A 15,400-nucleotide genomic window follows, 5' to 3' on the forward strand; every position below is an offset into this window, starting at 1 on the left:
CATAAGATAATTAGTCTTCTTAAGTATGTTGTTTTAAATTTTATGGATGGTTCAGCTATCTTTAAAAATACAACAAGCACTTTTTTGCTTTCAGTTTCGAGTCCTATACTTATTTTATAAATGTCATTAACTTTTGCTTATATTTTAATCGTATGACCAAAAATTAAACTGTTTTAGTGAGCGTAATTAAAAGATGCAAGGTTTTTCATCGTCAACGAAAACAAAATCGATTTATCAAGTAATTTAATTAATATTAGGCTAATTAGTTTTTAATTGGAGGACTTTGGTGTCGTTTAGAATAAGACCTAATCATATATAACTCCTGGCACAGCTTTTAGTATCCATTGAATGGACTTACAGCCATGAAGTTGCAACAATTTATATTAGCGACATTTTTCGCGCAAATCGCGTATGGCATCAGTGTTATCAAAGAGTCAACTGGATGTTTCGATTACATCGTCGGTAAGATATTGCACATATTATTTTAAAAATGTTCATTGCTATACTGGAATGGAACAGTATTTCTATGGGAAAACCATTACTAATTCACTCGTACTTAAAAATAATTAAATTAATTTGGGTTTAATCTCGCGATCCTTTTTTCTCGTAAGTCGGTGCCGGGACCGCCGGTTTGACAGTGGCTAGCCGTTTGTCCGAGAATCCAACGAGAAGCGTCTTACTTCTAGAAGCGGGTCCCGAGCTCCCAAAGGAATATCAGATACCATTGAGATCGCTTCTTAGTACACAGGGGACGAAAGTTAGCTGGAATTACACGGTAGAACCAAACAACTGCAGTTGTCAGAGCCAACATGGCGGAGTAAGTCCTTTGTTCGATTACTTTTGTCAAGAGTATGAGAGAAATGGTAAAAGAGAGCGGGGACAACGTGTCATCATGGTGCTCTAACTGAATTTACCATGTTTGCACTAATAAGAACCATAAAATATTTCGTGTTTGCTAAGTAGAGTGATTATTGGTGCTCGGAGTACCTGAAACCGAAAACAACTTACTGGTCACCAAAGGCTTTCATCCACCTCATACCACCTTATTTTCTCTTATTTCTAATTAAATCCACGAGGCGGGCGTCAAACCCCAAACCGTTTTCCCCGCATCTTGACTTTGGTCGCCTTCAAATACTAGGTGCAATCTAATGGTTGGTCCTGAGCAAGCCTGGGACAGATTAGCAGTTCCACTTTCACTCTTATAGTTCTGACAGGATAGTTATGGGTTTAGGGAAAAGTGATGTCCGAGGGTCGACGTTGCAGCGAACCGGGGCAAAAAATAAAAGTTTGCGGGGTGGAAAAATATCTCGTTATGAGCAGGCCTCCAGGTACCATTTGATTACACCTATGTTATCTCAGCCCTCTCCTCCCTTGCCTGCCAAAGACAGGTTTAAAAATTTGTTTTAGCCATAACGAAATCCACTAACAACTGATATTTACAATTTTTTTATGTATAAATAAAATAGCGTTGCTTTTATGAAGCGGCACACGTTATGGGTGGAGCAAGTTCCATAAACATACCGTTTTACAGTCGGGGAAACAAAGTTGACTACGACCTTTGGGAAGAACTGGGAGCCACAGGTTGGAACTACTACGCCGCTTTGCCGTATTTCAAAAAATCAGAGGGACACCGTTTGGATCCAGCAACGATAGACATTGGTAAATTTCACTGCTTTTAAATATCTATCTTAATAATTAAATTGAGTTGTAGTTGTTAGCAAGGATATGTATAAATATTTCTTACCTTTGACGAGGCAGTTACGTCAGTATTTACACATATCCATGTTGTTAGTCATGGGAAATAAAGCGCAGCTTTAGCAAAATGAGAAAAATTACATTGAAGTTGTACTTTTGTTTAGATTACCACGGTAGATATGGTAATATAACGACAATTCATCCGAGATACAAGACAGATATGCTGGACGTTTACTGGGAGGCCGTGAAACAAGCGGGACATCCAGCTGCGGATTTCAATGGGAGATATCAAAGAGGCAAGATTAATTTAAAAAATAATTAAGTGTTAAGAAACTGACCGAAACGCCAATACAAATAAGGTGTAATTTCGAACAGTTTAAACATCTTGAAAAATATCGACAGATATACTAGCTAAGTTTTCCTACACTTCCCTGAATCACTGTATATAGGTTCGTGGAAGACACAAGCTACAATTCGTAATGGCTACCGATGTGGCGTTGTGAAAGCCTATCTCGAACCGGCTTACGGCAGAGAAAACCTCAAAATTATTACAGGAGCTCTAGTAACAAAGGTAAGTGACAACTAAAAGAGTCATCAGCTCGACTGCCTGTTTTCAACATTACTTTCATACTCACTTCAAATTTTATTGCAAGATTGATATTGACATAACAAAAACGGTAAAAGGAGTCTACTACGTGAAAGACGGGTACACGTACTACGCTGAAGTTAACAAAGAAGTCATTGTCAGCGCCGGAGCCATCAACACTCCGAAGCTTCTAATGCTATCGGGAATTGGTCCTAAAAAGCACTTGGAAGAATTGAAAGTAATACTATCCACGTGTTTTCAATTTAGAGCACAGTGTCTTAAATTAAATTATCCATTCCAATTATGACTGGTGCAGATAAAAGTAGTTCAGGATCTTCCAGTTGGCCAGAATTTCCACGACCATATCGCCGTCCTTGGACTAACCTACGAAATCAAGGCGACTGACGTCATAACCACAACGGAACTCTTACATATAGCATCAACTATTCCGTATTATTACCCAAAAGTTCTGACTGGAGTTCGAGCGACACCAAGTTTAGTCGAGATTTTCGGATATTTTAAATCACCCTATGAGAAGATACCGGGAGATTACAACGACATTAACTTTCTCTTCGCTACATACAACATTCCTGCCACCAACTCCAATAAAAGTGTAATTACAAATCTATACGACAAGGCCCAGCTAACCTCGTCATCGATATCAGCAGAAGTTCATAAGATATGTTCCATAAGTTTGTCACTCATGGTTACAAACTGGAGCTTGTCATGAAGTGATGTAGGTCATAGATTCTCGTCACTTCAGGCGCAATCAAAGGCTTAGTAATGCAGACTAAATTAACCACCGAATAAAGTCATTTCTAGCTAGTCGTTCTCGAACTATCACGAGCTGTAGGTCTCTAGCATTACGAAGTATATGTAGTGTCAGACTTATGGAATATATATTAGGTTTAACTTCATCCTGCAACGCACCAATGGTTTCCCCGATTAGACACGTACAATTTCTTGAGTCAGTAATGTAAAATTGTTACGAATATTTATACAGGTTAAAGAATACTATGGGAAAAAAGCGGATGTCCCTACATTCTCAATCGTCCCCACATTATTGCACCCAAAATCCAGAGGCACCGTAACTCTGGCGTCGTATAACCCCCATGATCCACCAATAATCAAAGGGAACTATCTTCAGCACTCGGAAGACTTAAAGACCCTTGTCTACGGTAAGTTACGTGGCCAAGGTTTACCGAAAGCGATGCTACTAAATGAACTTCTAAATAGCCTTGAAGAAGGCGCATGAAATGACGAACACTCCCGCATTTGCTAAATACAAACCCGATCTGATTGGGCCGGCGCCCTGTTGCGGACATATCAAGACTATTTGTGACGAGTACTTCGAATGTTTGATAAAACAACTTAGTTTTTCACCAGCGCACGGTGGTGGAACCTGTAAAATTGGACAACCACTCGACCCAACCACCGTAGTTGATCCTGATCTCGGGTATGTGTATGAAAAACCACCATAGGGAACTCTAACCAATTAGCGTCCGTTCGTGTTGCATTCGGGTACTATTGGTTATAAGAGGTGTTAAGTAAAATAACTTTTACCAGAATAGAGTAATGATGAAGGAACTATTTATCGCGTATGTGATTCGGTTTAGTAACCTTGTACACTGCAAATGTTTTATCTGATGTTGGGAAAAATCATATTACAAATTCCTCGCATTGTGGTGGTACAATTGTCTCGAAGAGAACTATTGTAGTTAGGTATTTAATTATAAAACACTGTTGCATATGCCAGCGACTACGGAAAGAGAGCGAGAGACTTCAACCCATCGGAACTGAGACTCGAATAAGGTCACCTATCACGTTACAAACCGGGATCCCTTATCGTATTGCGTGTCGAAGTCCACATCCCTATTTTGCCCAACACGCTCGCTAATTGGTTAAAGTTCTCAAAGGCGCTTGACAAATTTAAAATGATAGTTAGTCTTAACACTTCACTTTTCGAAACTTAGATTTTGAAGTTATTTTTCTCAATATTATTAACATTTTTTATACTTGAATCCGGGTGGGACTTCATAGACATTAATATTGTTGTATTTTAGTGTGAAAGGAATCCATGGTCTGAGAGTGGTTGACCAGTCAATCATACCCGTTCCTCTTTCGGCAAATCCAACCGCTGCGGCTATAATGATTGCAGAAAAAGCAGCTGATATCATTAGTCGGCATTACTGTTCACTTGACTTGGAGCGTTATGATTAAAATTCCTTCAATCCAACTTTGTACGCTGTTTGACACGTTTTAAATTAAACGTGGTTATAATAATAAAAATATTTACTTAGTGCATTAATTTCTGTAATTTATAATCATGAACACGCATACTGATATATTTCAAATGTTTCTTAACCTTTTCGCTATACCAAATACACAGACCCATAAGATTAAATTGGGGAAATTCATTGAAAATTTAATTTCATCTGAATATTAGGTTGAGTCAAATAAATTATTTCTATAGCAGCTTCCAAGAAATTCGAATTATCTCCCTTTTGCGCAGGGGCGGAATTTCAAACCCACCACTCAGGATTCTCCGGAGGCCTATAAGGCATCAGGTCCAGCCTTCAGATTGCGGTTGATGCGGAAGGAGAACTTTTATTTCAAAGTACATTGGCCGTTATTTGTTGGAAAATGGCAACCGGGCCTCTGGAAGGGGTGGTTTTAGTGTTCGTCGATTAGGAATACTGCATCGCTTCCATTTTAACTTTTGGGTTACTGAAACCCACTCAGGCTTTGAAATAAGAAAAGTATTCAAGTCCAAAACCAGTTTTTAATTCGTTGGACTACTTTTTTAATTCAAACGTCCAGTGGTTTTAGTGTACGTCGATTAGTAATACAGTCGGCTTCCATTTTAATAGCGATTTCCACTGACTGCTCCAAAGAGTGCTCTCAGTGTCAGGATGACGTAACTGCCCTCAGCGAGTTTTGGAAAGAATAGTTTCGTCAGTGGAACACGATCGAGAGGTCAGAGCGCGCTCTGAATAATCAAAATTGGCGCCGGAGACGAAATTGCAATAAAGTGTGTATATCTTGACGCAAATGGGCCGAAACCAATTAATAGAATTAACATTTCAATTAATTTTCAAAAAATCTATTTTGAATAATGATCGACAACGTCTCTGATATAATTATTGGTTTTAGGAAGAGGCGTAATATCTTTAAAGTAATGATAAAACCTCGTATTCTTCATCTTCAGAACTTTAAGAAGATGATTCCAGAAATAAATAAGCATAAGCGAGAGCCTGTCTTCTATGAGATACCCCATGGTCCGCCATTTTAATTTTATTACGTCATACTCGAGCACCGTCGCTCCGTCGAATTTTTCAGAGCACGAAAGAGCAATTCTCGGGCAGTTTTTGGGGTCAGTGGAAAACGCGATTCTGGGCGAGTGTTGCACTCGTGTTCCCAGTGGCGGACGAAAACGCGCCGAGAGTGCACTTAGAGTGCTCTAGTGCAGTCAGTGGAAATCGCTATAACTTTTCGGTTACTGGACCCCACTCAGGCTTCGAAATAAGACAAGTATTCAAATTCAAAATCAGTTCTTAATTCGTTGGACCACACTTTAAAGTCACAACGTTTTTTAATTCAAACCTAGAGCCGAAATGGTCCCAATAACTACTTAATTCCAACTTAAATACATAGAGTAAGGGGTACTGGTCCTTAAAAGACAAGTTTAATTATTCAAGACATCAGAGGTCTCAAGTCTGGAGGACGAAAACCACTTTGGAAAAATCCTTATTTTGAATTCAGACCTCGATCACTGCCTTGCTTCGAATTAAATTTAAATTTGTACCACACCTATATGTTTACCACAAAACGGCAAATCCAATATGCCTGAGAACCTGGAAACATGAGAACTTGACGCTACAGAGCCTAAAAACTTGTTTCACCAAATTCAGGGTGAAAATCGATCGTTCAAGTCTTTTTACTTTTACAAAAGAATTGAAGGCAGGGTTAAACAAACAAATGAACTTGGTCTATGCCTACAACTAGTCTTTTGGAAGACGCGGCCAAACGCGCCTTTGTTGACGTTGACCAAAACCGTAAAGCTATCGTTAAAAAAATTTATTAGTGGTTGGGTCAATTTTGGGAATTATCTGCAGATGTTGTAATAAGAAAACCGTTTTCAGCAAAAATCATAATAGTCAAATTTTTATGAACATTGTTCTGTGATCTTTGTAACGGAATTTGTGAAGTATGCAAGATTTTTGCGTAGTGACGAAAAATAAAGTAAATTTATTAAGTAGATTAAAGTATAATTAGGCCACTAATTTTTAATAAGGGGACTTTAGTGTAATTTAAAATGAGATCTAATTATATATAACTCCTGCCACAGCTTTTAGTATCCATTAAACGAACTTGCAGCCATGAAGTTGCAACAATTTATTCTAGCGACATTTCTCGCGCAAATCGCTTATGGCATCAGTGTTATCAAAGATTCAACTGGATGTTTCGATTACATCGTCGGTAAGATATAGCGAATATTATTTTTCAAATGTTCATTAGACTATTGGAATGGAAAACTATTACAAATTCACTCGTACTAAACAATAATTAAATGATTTTGGGTTTAATCTCGCGATCATTAAGTATATTTTTTTTTTCTCATAAGTCGGTGCCGGGTCCGCTGGTGTGACAGTGGCTAGCCGTTTGTCCGAGAACCCAACGACAAGCGTCTTACTTCTCGAAGCGGGTCCCGAACCCCCGAAGGAATCCCTGATACCATTGAGGGCGGTTATAAATACTAAAGGGGCGAATCTGACCTGGAATTATTCCGTAGAACCAAACAATCGCACTTGCCTCGGTCAACCGAATGAAGTAAGTCTTTAGTTCGATTCCTTTTGTCGAGAGTAAATTAGAAAATAACAAAACACTCGCGTATCTAATGTTTGAAAAATATAACAGCGTTGTAGATATGAAGCGGCACACGTTTTGGGAGGTGATAGTTCCATTATAACGCTGGTGTACAATCGAGGGAACAAAGTTGACTACGACCTTTGGGAAGAAATGGGAGCCACAGGCTGGAACTACTACGCGAATTTGCCGTATTTCAAAAAAGCAGAGGGAGAATTTATGGATCCACTTCTGATAGACTTTGGTATTAACCTTTATAATTCCACAAACTGTTTCAAAAGTAGAATTGGGGTGCTGTATCTGGACAACAAAAACGTCATATATGGCTTCAAACAATTGAATTTTGGTGGACTTGTTACTTTAAATCCATTACATTAGTCTTTGGGTCAAGATACCACCGGATCAGGGCCATCTTGAGAGTTTGAGCGCCTCTATTAAGAAAGCATTAAAACTGCTTTACGAAAAATAAAGTTTTACCTTCGTGGAAGAAGGGGTACTAGTTGCTTTAAGAGGGATTCGAAGGGAGAGGGAAATTGTGGAAGCGTTATCGGCGTGTCATGCGCAGTAGGACAGTCCACCCCATTTATAGTCTTAAGTAGTACCATTCAAGGTCAAATCAAGGAAGATGGTGAGGATGCTAAATCTGAGAGAAATAGGCTCACTAACTGTGGAACGGCTTAGGTACGGTGGGACGCAAAAAAATGGGGGAGGAATACTCGGAATGTTTCTTCAATTTGTCCTTGAAAGGGGAAAAACAAGACTGCGCGCGTTTTAGACTCCCGTTAAAATAACCCTCTGCCGCAGGAGCGTCGGAATGTACAGGTTCTAGCTGCTCATTCACCTCAAATTATCTAGTATCCCTGGTGGAAGTCCGTGCATGAGTTAAAAATGTATCCTTTTAGATTACCACGGTAGATACGGTAATTTAACGACAAGCCATTCGAGATACAAGACCGAAATGCAGGACGTTTACCTGGAAGCCACGAGACAATCGGGGTATCCGACTTTGGATTACAATGGGAAATGTCAAGGAGGCAAGATTAATTAAATTAATTTTGAGATTAAACGCTTAATTTTCGATCTCTGTATTCCCCAAATACAGGTTTCGGTAAATCCCAACTTACAGTTCGAAATGGATACCGATGCAGCGTTGTAAAAGCTTATCTCGAACCGGCTCACGGCAGAGAAAACCTCAAAATAATTACAGGAGCTTTTGTAACAAAGGTAAGTGATAACCAACGCGTCATCAGCACGACCGTTTCTTTTCAACATAACTTTTAAACCCACTTTAAATTTTATTGCAAGATTGATATTGACATAACAAAAACGGTCAAAGGAGTCTACTACGTAAAAGATGGATATACGTACTACGCTGAAGTTAACAAAGAAGTAATTGTCAGCGCCGGAGCCATCAACACTCCCAAGCTTCTAATGTTATCGGGAATCGGTCCTAAAAAGCACTTGGAAGAATTGAAAGTAAGATTATCGCAACGTATGTTGAATTTAGAGCATTGTGTCAAAAATAACCCATTTCAATTATGATTTGCGCAGATTAAAGTAGTTCAGGATCTTCCAGTTGGTCAGAATTTGCACGACCATATCGCCGTCAAGGGACTGACATACGAAATCCAGGCGCCTGGAGTCATAACCGCGAAGGAACTCTTAACTATAGCGTCAACTAATCTGTATAAATTCCCGAAAGTTCTGGAGGGAGTTCGAGGAACGCCCTTATTGATCGAGTCGGTCGGCTTTTTAAAATCACCCTACGAAAAGATACCTGGAGACTACAATGACATACAACTGGCCTTCTCTACAACTAATCTTCCAATCACCTATCGCTTCAAGGAGAATGTAATTATTGGGCCACCATCCTTCACACGGCACGTGACATTTGATTACCCTTGTAAAATTGTCATTATCATTTTCACAGATTCTAGCGTACTATGGGAAAAAAGCGGATGTCCCTACATTCTCAATAGTCCCCACAATATTGCACCCAAAATCGAGAGGAACCGTAACGCTGTCTTCGTGTAACCCCCACGATCCACCAATAATAAAAACGAATTATCTTCAGCACCCGGACGACTTAAAGGCCCTTCTCTACGGTAAGTTACGTGGCCAAGGTTTACCGAAAGCGATAAAAGTGTATGAATTTCTAAATAGCTATGAAGAAGGCCCATGAAATTACGAACACTCCGGCATTTGCTAAATACAAACCCGATCTTATTGGGCCGGCGCCCTGTTGCGGACATATCAAGACCATTTGTGACGAGTATTTTGAGTGTTTGATAAAACAACTAAGCTTTACGTATTCGCACGGTGGTGGAACTTGCAAAATTGGACACCCGCTCGACCCAACCACCGTAGTGGACCCTGAACTCAAGTACGATTATAAAAAAAAATTACTTTAACCAATAAGCTTAACTCAGAACAGAAACAAAGCTGAAAGAGTCACGTGGTTTCGCGGTATGTTAACCCTAACCTGTAAATACGTATCCCCTCATCTATGAAACAGCAACAAAGGGTATGTTATCGATTGGGCGTGTTATCAAAACAGCATTGTCCAAAACGGCTTTTTCATAAACGCGTTTGCCATAATAGCCATTTCTCGTTTTAGCGCATTTTGATTACAGCGTTTATATCTTGAGCGTACGAAAGTACGCCTTTTCCAAAATATTGTTGTTTATCTTCATTGACTTCCCAAAACAATATGCCTTTTCCAAAAAATTATATTTTATATTTACTTCCGATATAACATTACTCCTTTCTGCATAATATTGTTCTTTGTTCTATATACCATAAGTTCATAACTTATCTTCGAAGATAAGTTATGAACTTATGATATACTTAATATAATAGAGATTTCCCTCCCTATCAATCACAGTTTGGGCGGAAACAGCAACCGCTGTTTTGGGAAATAGCGCTGTATTGAGAAACGCGGAAACAGCAACCGCGGTTTTGCTTCCACGCGGTTTTGCAAACCGCTGTTTTAGGAACCGCTTTATTCCAAAACGCTCTTTTGAAAACCGCTCAACTACCCGTGAACCGCAACAAAGTCCTCCCAAAGAGGAGAGAGTGAATTAGCATAGGCAGCCGTGATCCATGCGTGGTGAGAACGGGGTATATTTACGGTACGGCTAGGCGCCTGTACGCAGCTTTCTCGCGCATAGTTGACGTTATAGGTTCTCCTGCGACGTCACCAGCTACTTAGGGCATGACAGAGAAGAGACGAGTAGGTCTCCCATGCGCAAAGGATATGCATCCTAAACAGGGCTGGACATAAGGCACTAGTCAAGGCATTTGACTACTAAAAAAAATGCCTTGACTACTAAAATAAATTGAAATCTGGGTGTTCACTAGTCAACTTGACTAGTAAAAAAATGTCCCAAATATTCGTAAACCATGCGTCTCACTAGTCAGTGACTACTAAAAAAAACTGGGATAGGGGGGCTCACTAGTCAGGCTGACTACTAAAAAAATATCCTTATGTCTAGCCCTGATCCTAAAACTAAACGTACCGAAAATTGTTTTAACTAGCGCGCCCCCCCCCCTAAGTTCCCATTTCTCAGCGGATTTTCCAGAGTCCGTCAGCCACGATCCTAATTAACCGTGAGATACTATCCTACCATAGATCGCCCATCTTCATCAATGGGACTATCTCACCTCTGTCCTCCGAAAATATTTCAATCTAAATCATTTACAAAATGATGTCTTGAAATTTAATTAATTTAATTTCCCTTTAGGTTCTTCTATTTGATATATCAACGATGAATCCCGGTGGGGTTTATTTTTTTAAAACATTTATATTGTTCTAATTTAGGGTGAAAGGAATCCATGGTCTGAGAGTTGTTGACCAATCGATCATACCCATTCCTCTTTCGGCAAGTACCACCGCCGCGGCTATCATGATTGGTGAAAAAGCAGCTGCCATTATCGATCAACATTACTGTTCCCTTGACTTGGAGGAAGTTTACTAAAATATCATTAGTCCAATTTTGTACGCTATTTGATACGTTTTAAATTAAACGTGGTCATAATAATAAAAATATTTACTTAATGCATTATTTTCTAGTATTTTTAATCAAGAAAACATATACTGATTTGTCTGCATTGTTTCTAAACCTTTTCGCTACACTAAATACATTGTCACATAAGATTCAATAGTGGGAATTGATTGAATATTTAGACTGACTAGAAATTTTAATTTGATCTGAATATAACGTCCAGTAGCGTAAAATATTCCACTTAGGATTCTCCGGAGAGATATAGTTGCTTTTGCCCAAGTTACCTAGCTACTATCACAATTGGAAAACTATCACTTCGGGGAATTGGCATTGCAATCTCGCGAAAAACAAGGGCTAGGTGTTCACGGCTGAGAAAACCCGTAAATCTAACGTAACAAAAATTGTCTGTTGCCTTTGGCAATATTTGAAATCATCTTAGTAATGAAGATAAAATTAAATAATTTTTCATATGGTTATTATTTAACGAACATTGTTCAGTGATCTTTGTAACCGAATTTGGGAAATATGCAAGTAATTGCGCATTAACGAAAAATAAAATCAATTTAGCATTTAAATTAATAAATAATTAGCCTGTTATTTTTTAATTGGGGGACTTTGGTGTCATTTGGATTAAGATCTAACAGTATTTAACACCTGGCAAATCTTTCAGTATCCATTAAGCGAAACTACAGAGAAGATATCCCATCGAACATGAAGTTTCAACAATTTATATTAGTGGCATTTCTGGGACAAATCGTGTATGGCATAGATATTACCAAAGAGACAACTGAATGTTACGATTTCATAGTCGGTAAGATATTTTAACAATGTTCATGGAAATCAATTGCTATAATTAAAAGGATTTGGGTTCAATATCGCGATCCCTAATTATTATCTTTTTTCTCGCAAGTCGGTGCCGGGTCCGCTGGTGTGACAGTGGCTAGCCGTTTGTCCGAGAACCCAACGACAAGCGTCTTACTTCTCGAAGCCGGTCCCGAACCCCCGAAGGAAACCCTGATACCATTGAAGACAGTTACTAATAATCGGGGGGTGAATCTGACCTGGAATTATTTAGTCGAACCCAACAATCGCACTTGCCTCGGTCAGCCAAATGAAGTAAGTCTTTAGTTCGATTACTTTTGTCGATAGTAAATACGTAATAACAGCACGTGATGCGGTAACCTCAAACTACTCCAGTACCTAATGTTTGAAAAATATAATAGCGTTGTAGATATGTAGCGTCACACCTTTTGGGAGGTGAGAGTGCCATTACAACACTGGTGTACAATCGAGGGAGTAAAATTGACTTCGACCTTTGGGAAGAAATGGGAGCCACGGGTTGGAACTACTACGCGGTTTTGCCGTATTTCAAAAAGGCAGAGGGAGAATTTATGGATCCGCAACTAATAGATATTGGTAACGTAGTCTGCTCTGATTTGTTAGTGTTAATAATTCCATAGACCGAGGTTATACTTTTTTGTAATGGTTTCAATGCAATTGGGTATCTTAGAGGGTCCACGGCAAGGATATGAGTAATCAGGGTTTCAGTTTGTGATTAATTGAGAATGAAATGAGATTTTCTTGGGAGGGGTGTTGGGGTCAAGTCACCTCCGGCGGACACAGGGCAGTCGGCACCTATATAGGGTAGGATCGTCCAAAAGCTTGGCTTACAGGAGTGCGCCACACTCCGGACTAGGCCCTGGTTTCAAAATGGGGTCGGGGCGTTTGAACACCTAGTTGTCTTAAATCGATAGACGGGGACCAAGGCGTGGCTTTTGTTTGTGAAAACAAAGGTGGGCAAGCCACAATGAGCTTCTTTACGAAAAATATAAATTTTACCTCGCATTTGCACCGTGAAAGTCCATGCATGAGTTAAAAATGTACTCTCTTAGATTACCACGGTAGATACGGCAATTTAACGACAACTCATCCGAGATACATGACTGAAATGCAGGAGGTTTACTTGGAAGCCACGAGACAAGCGGGGTATCCGACTTTGGATTACAATGGGAGGTATCAAGGAGGCAAGATAAATTGAATTAATTTTGAGATTTAACAGAAATAAATAGTGGCCACACATTTTTCGATTAACTTCTTAACTCTGTATTCCACGCATATAGGTTTTGGGAAGCCCCAACTAACAGTTCGAAATGGCTACCGATGCAGCGTTTTAAAAGCCTATCTCGAACCGGCTTACGGCAGAGAAAACCTCAAAATTATTACAGGTGCTTTAGTAACAAAGGTAAGGGGTAACAGGTAACGCGTCTTCAGTACCACAACCGCTTGTTTTCAACATAACTTTTAAACTCACATTACATTTTATTGCAAGATTGATATTGACATAACGAAAACGGTCAAAGGAGTCTATTACGTAAAAGATGGATATACGTACTACGTTGAAGTTAACAAGGAAGTAATTGTTAGCGCCGGAGGCATCAACACTCCGAAGCTTCTAATGCTATCGGGGATTGGTCCCAAACAGCACTTGGAAGAATTGAAAGTAAGATTATCGCTTTTGAATTTGGAGCACAGTCATAAATTAAGTTATTCATTTCTATTATGATTGGTGCAGATAAAAGTAGTTCAGGATCTTCCAGTTGGTCAGAATTTATACGACCACATCTCCGTCCACGGACTGACCTACGAAATCGAGGCGTCTGACGTCATAACCACAAAGGAACTCTTAGCTATAGCGTCAACTAATCTGCATTATTACCCGGAAGTTCTGAATGGAGTTCGATCAACGCCCTTTTTAATCGAATCGGTCGGCTTTTTCAAATCACCCTACGAAATGATAGCGGGAGACTACAATGACATACAACTGGCCATTTCTACAATTAATCTTCCAATGTCCTACCGTTTCAATGAGAATGTAATTTTGTTCTTAAGCTTGGACCATCATCCTTCATACCACCATAACCATTTCACAGATTAAAGAATACTTTGCGCGAAAAGCAGATGTCCCTACATTCTCAATAGTCCCCACACTACGACACCCAAAATCAAGAGGAACCGTCACTCTGTCGTCGACTAGCCCAAACGATCCACCAATAATAAGAACGAATTATCTCGAGCACCCTGACGACATAAAGGCCCTTCTCTACGGTAAGTGTCTTAGCCAAGGTTTACGGAAAGCGATAAAATATATAAATTTCTAATTAGCTATGAAGAAGATCCATGAAATTACAAGAACTCCTGCTCTTGCTAACTACAAACCAAAACTTATTTGGCCGGCGCCCAGTTGCGAACATATAACGACTATTTCGGACGAGTACTTCGAGTGTCTGATAAAATACCTAAGCTTTACTTATTCGCACGCTGCTGGAACCTGCAAAATGGGACAACCGCTCGATCCAACCACTGTAGTTGATCCTGAACTCAGGTATGACAATAACAAATAGAAAACTATAACCAATGAGCTTCCGCCAGCTGAAAGAGTCACGTGGTTTTGCGGTATGTTAACCCTAACCTGGAAGTACAGTACGTATTTGTCTCCATACCTACAAGTCCTCCCAGCATCCCCTGCGTTTTGGTGGGGTCGTACAGTCAGGGTTCTGCTAGAGTCATTCTGCTACGACCGTACCTAACCGCAAGGTATACTAACCTGGGAGATTTTCGTTGCCGCAGATGGCCCATAATCATTTCCACTGAATCTCACCTCTTTCAATCTAAATTAGTTAGAAGTCGGTTGTCTTGAAATTTCATGAATTTCGCTTTTTAGATTGTGATATTTGATATTTCAACGATGAATCTGAATGGGCTTTTTTAGACATTCATATTGTTGAATTTTAGGGTGAAAGGAATCCATGGTCTCCGAGTTCTTGACAAATCAATCATACCCATTCCGCTTTCGGCAAGTACCATCGCCGCGGCTATCATGATTGGAGAAAAAGCAGCTGACATTATCGCTCAACATTACAATTATCTTGATTTGGAACAACTTAGACCAATTTTGTACGCTATTTGACAAGTTTTAAACTAAATGTGGTTGCATAATAATAAAATTCTTACTAAACACGTTACTTTCTAGTATACTAGTAGTATCTGCCTACAATATTTACCAAATGCACTATCTCACAATTGAATTTCACTTAAAATTGAAATTTAATTCCACCTTGACAGGGAAACATATAGTTCAGTTAAATCAATAATTTCAAGCAGTCCATTAAAAAATTAATACGCTTAGAAATTGTGTCAGTCATGAAATTCTGATTTGTCATTGACATTGCAATTATGAAGATAAGCAAAT

The 15,400-nt window shown here is 39.4% G+C and overlaps 4 protein-coding genes across 4 annotated transcripts; all 4 read left to right on the forward strand.

The window, feature by feature from the left end:
* The first annotated feature begins 362 nt into the window (after positions 1–362).
* Positions 363–3,031, forward strand: LOC149709457 (glucose dehydrogenase [FAD, quinone]-like). The gene is made up of 7 exons (XM_089864031.1): positions 363–462; positions 612–817; positions 1,467–1,659; positions 1,860–1,991; positions 2,145–2,266; positions 2,349–2,519; positions 2,598–3,031. The coding sequence occupies exons 1-7, from the start codon at positions 363–365 to the stop codon at positions 3,009–3,011; spliced, it is 1,338 nt and encodes a 445-aa protein (XP_089720157.1). The 3' UTR covers positions 3,012–3,031.
* A 165-nt stretch (positions 3,032–3,196) lies between these two features.
* LOC149709458 (choline dehydrogenase, mitochondrial-like) lies at positions 3,197–4,574 on the forward strand. The gene is made up of 3 exons (XM_089864836.1): positions 3,197–3,459; positions 3,518–3,737; positions 4,345–4,574. Exons 2-3 carry the CDS (start codon positions 3,538–3,540, stop codon positions 4,499–4,501), a joined length of 357 nt encoding a protein of 118 aa, XP_089720962.1. The 5' UTR covers positions 3,197–3,459; positions 3,518–3,537; the 3' UTR covers positions 4,502–4,574.
* Positions 4,575–8,105: 3,531 nt separating this feature from the next.
* Positions 8,106–11,131, forward strand: LOC149709459 (uncharacterized). Its single transcript, XM_089864032.1, has 7 exons — positions 8,106–8,181; positions 8,250–8,371; positions 8,453–8,623; positions 8,699–8,998; positions 9,078–9,252; positions 9,311–9,530; positions 10,968–11,131. Exons 1-7 carry the CDS (start codon positions 8,106–8,108, stop codon positions 11,122–11,124), a joined length of 1,221 nt encoding a protein of 406 aa, XP_089720158.1. The 3' UTR covers positions 11,125–11,131.
* Positions 11,132–11,862: 731 nt separating this feature from the next.
* On the forward strand, positions 11,863–15,118 carry LOC149709460 (glucose dehydrogenase [FAD, quinone]-like). The gene is made up of 10 exons (XM_089864033.1): positions 11,863–11,962; positions 12,062–12,267; positions 12,375–12,567; positions 13,044–13,175; positions 13,272–13,393; positions 13,481–13,651; positions 13,724–14,023; positions 14,082–14,256; positions 14,314–14,533; positions 14,944–15,118. Exons 1-10 carry the CDS (start codon positions 11,863–11,865, stop codon positions 15,116–15,118), a joined length of 1,794 nt encoding a protein of 597 aa, XP_089720159.1.
* The last annotated feature ends 282 nt before the right edge of the window (positions 15,119–15,400 follow it).

The sequence above is a fragment of the Phalangium opilio genome, unplaced genomic scaffold (genome assembly GCF_054372755.1).
Source record: "Phalangium opilio isolate 3A_F unplaced genomic scaffold, DU_Popi_V2 ptg000013l_1, whole genome shotgun sequence".
Lineage (NCBI taxonomy): Eukaryota > Metazoa > Arthropoda > Arachnida > Opiliones > Phalangiidae > Phalangium > Phalangium opilio.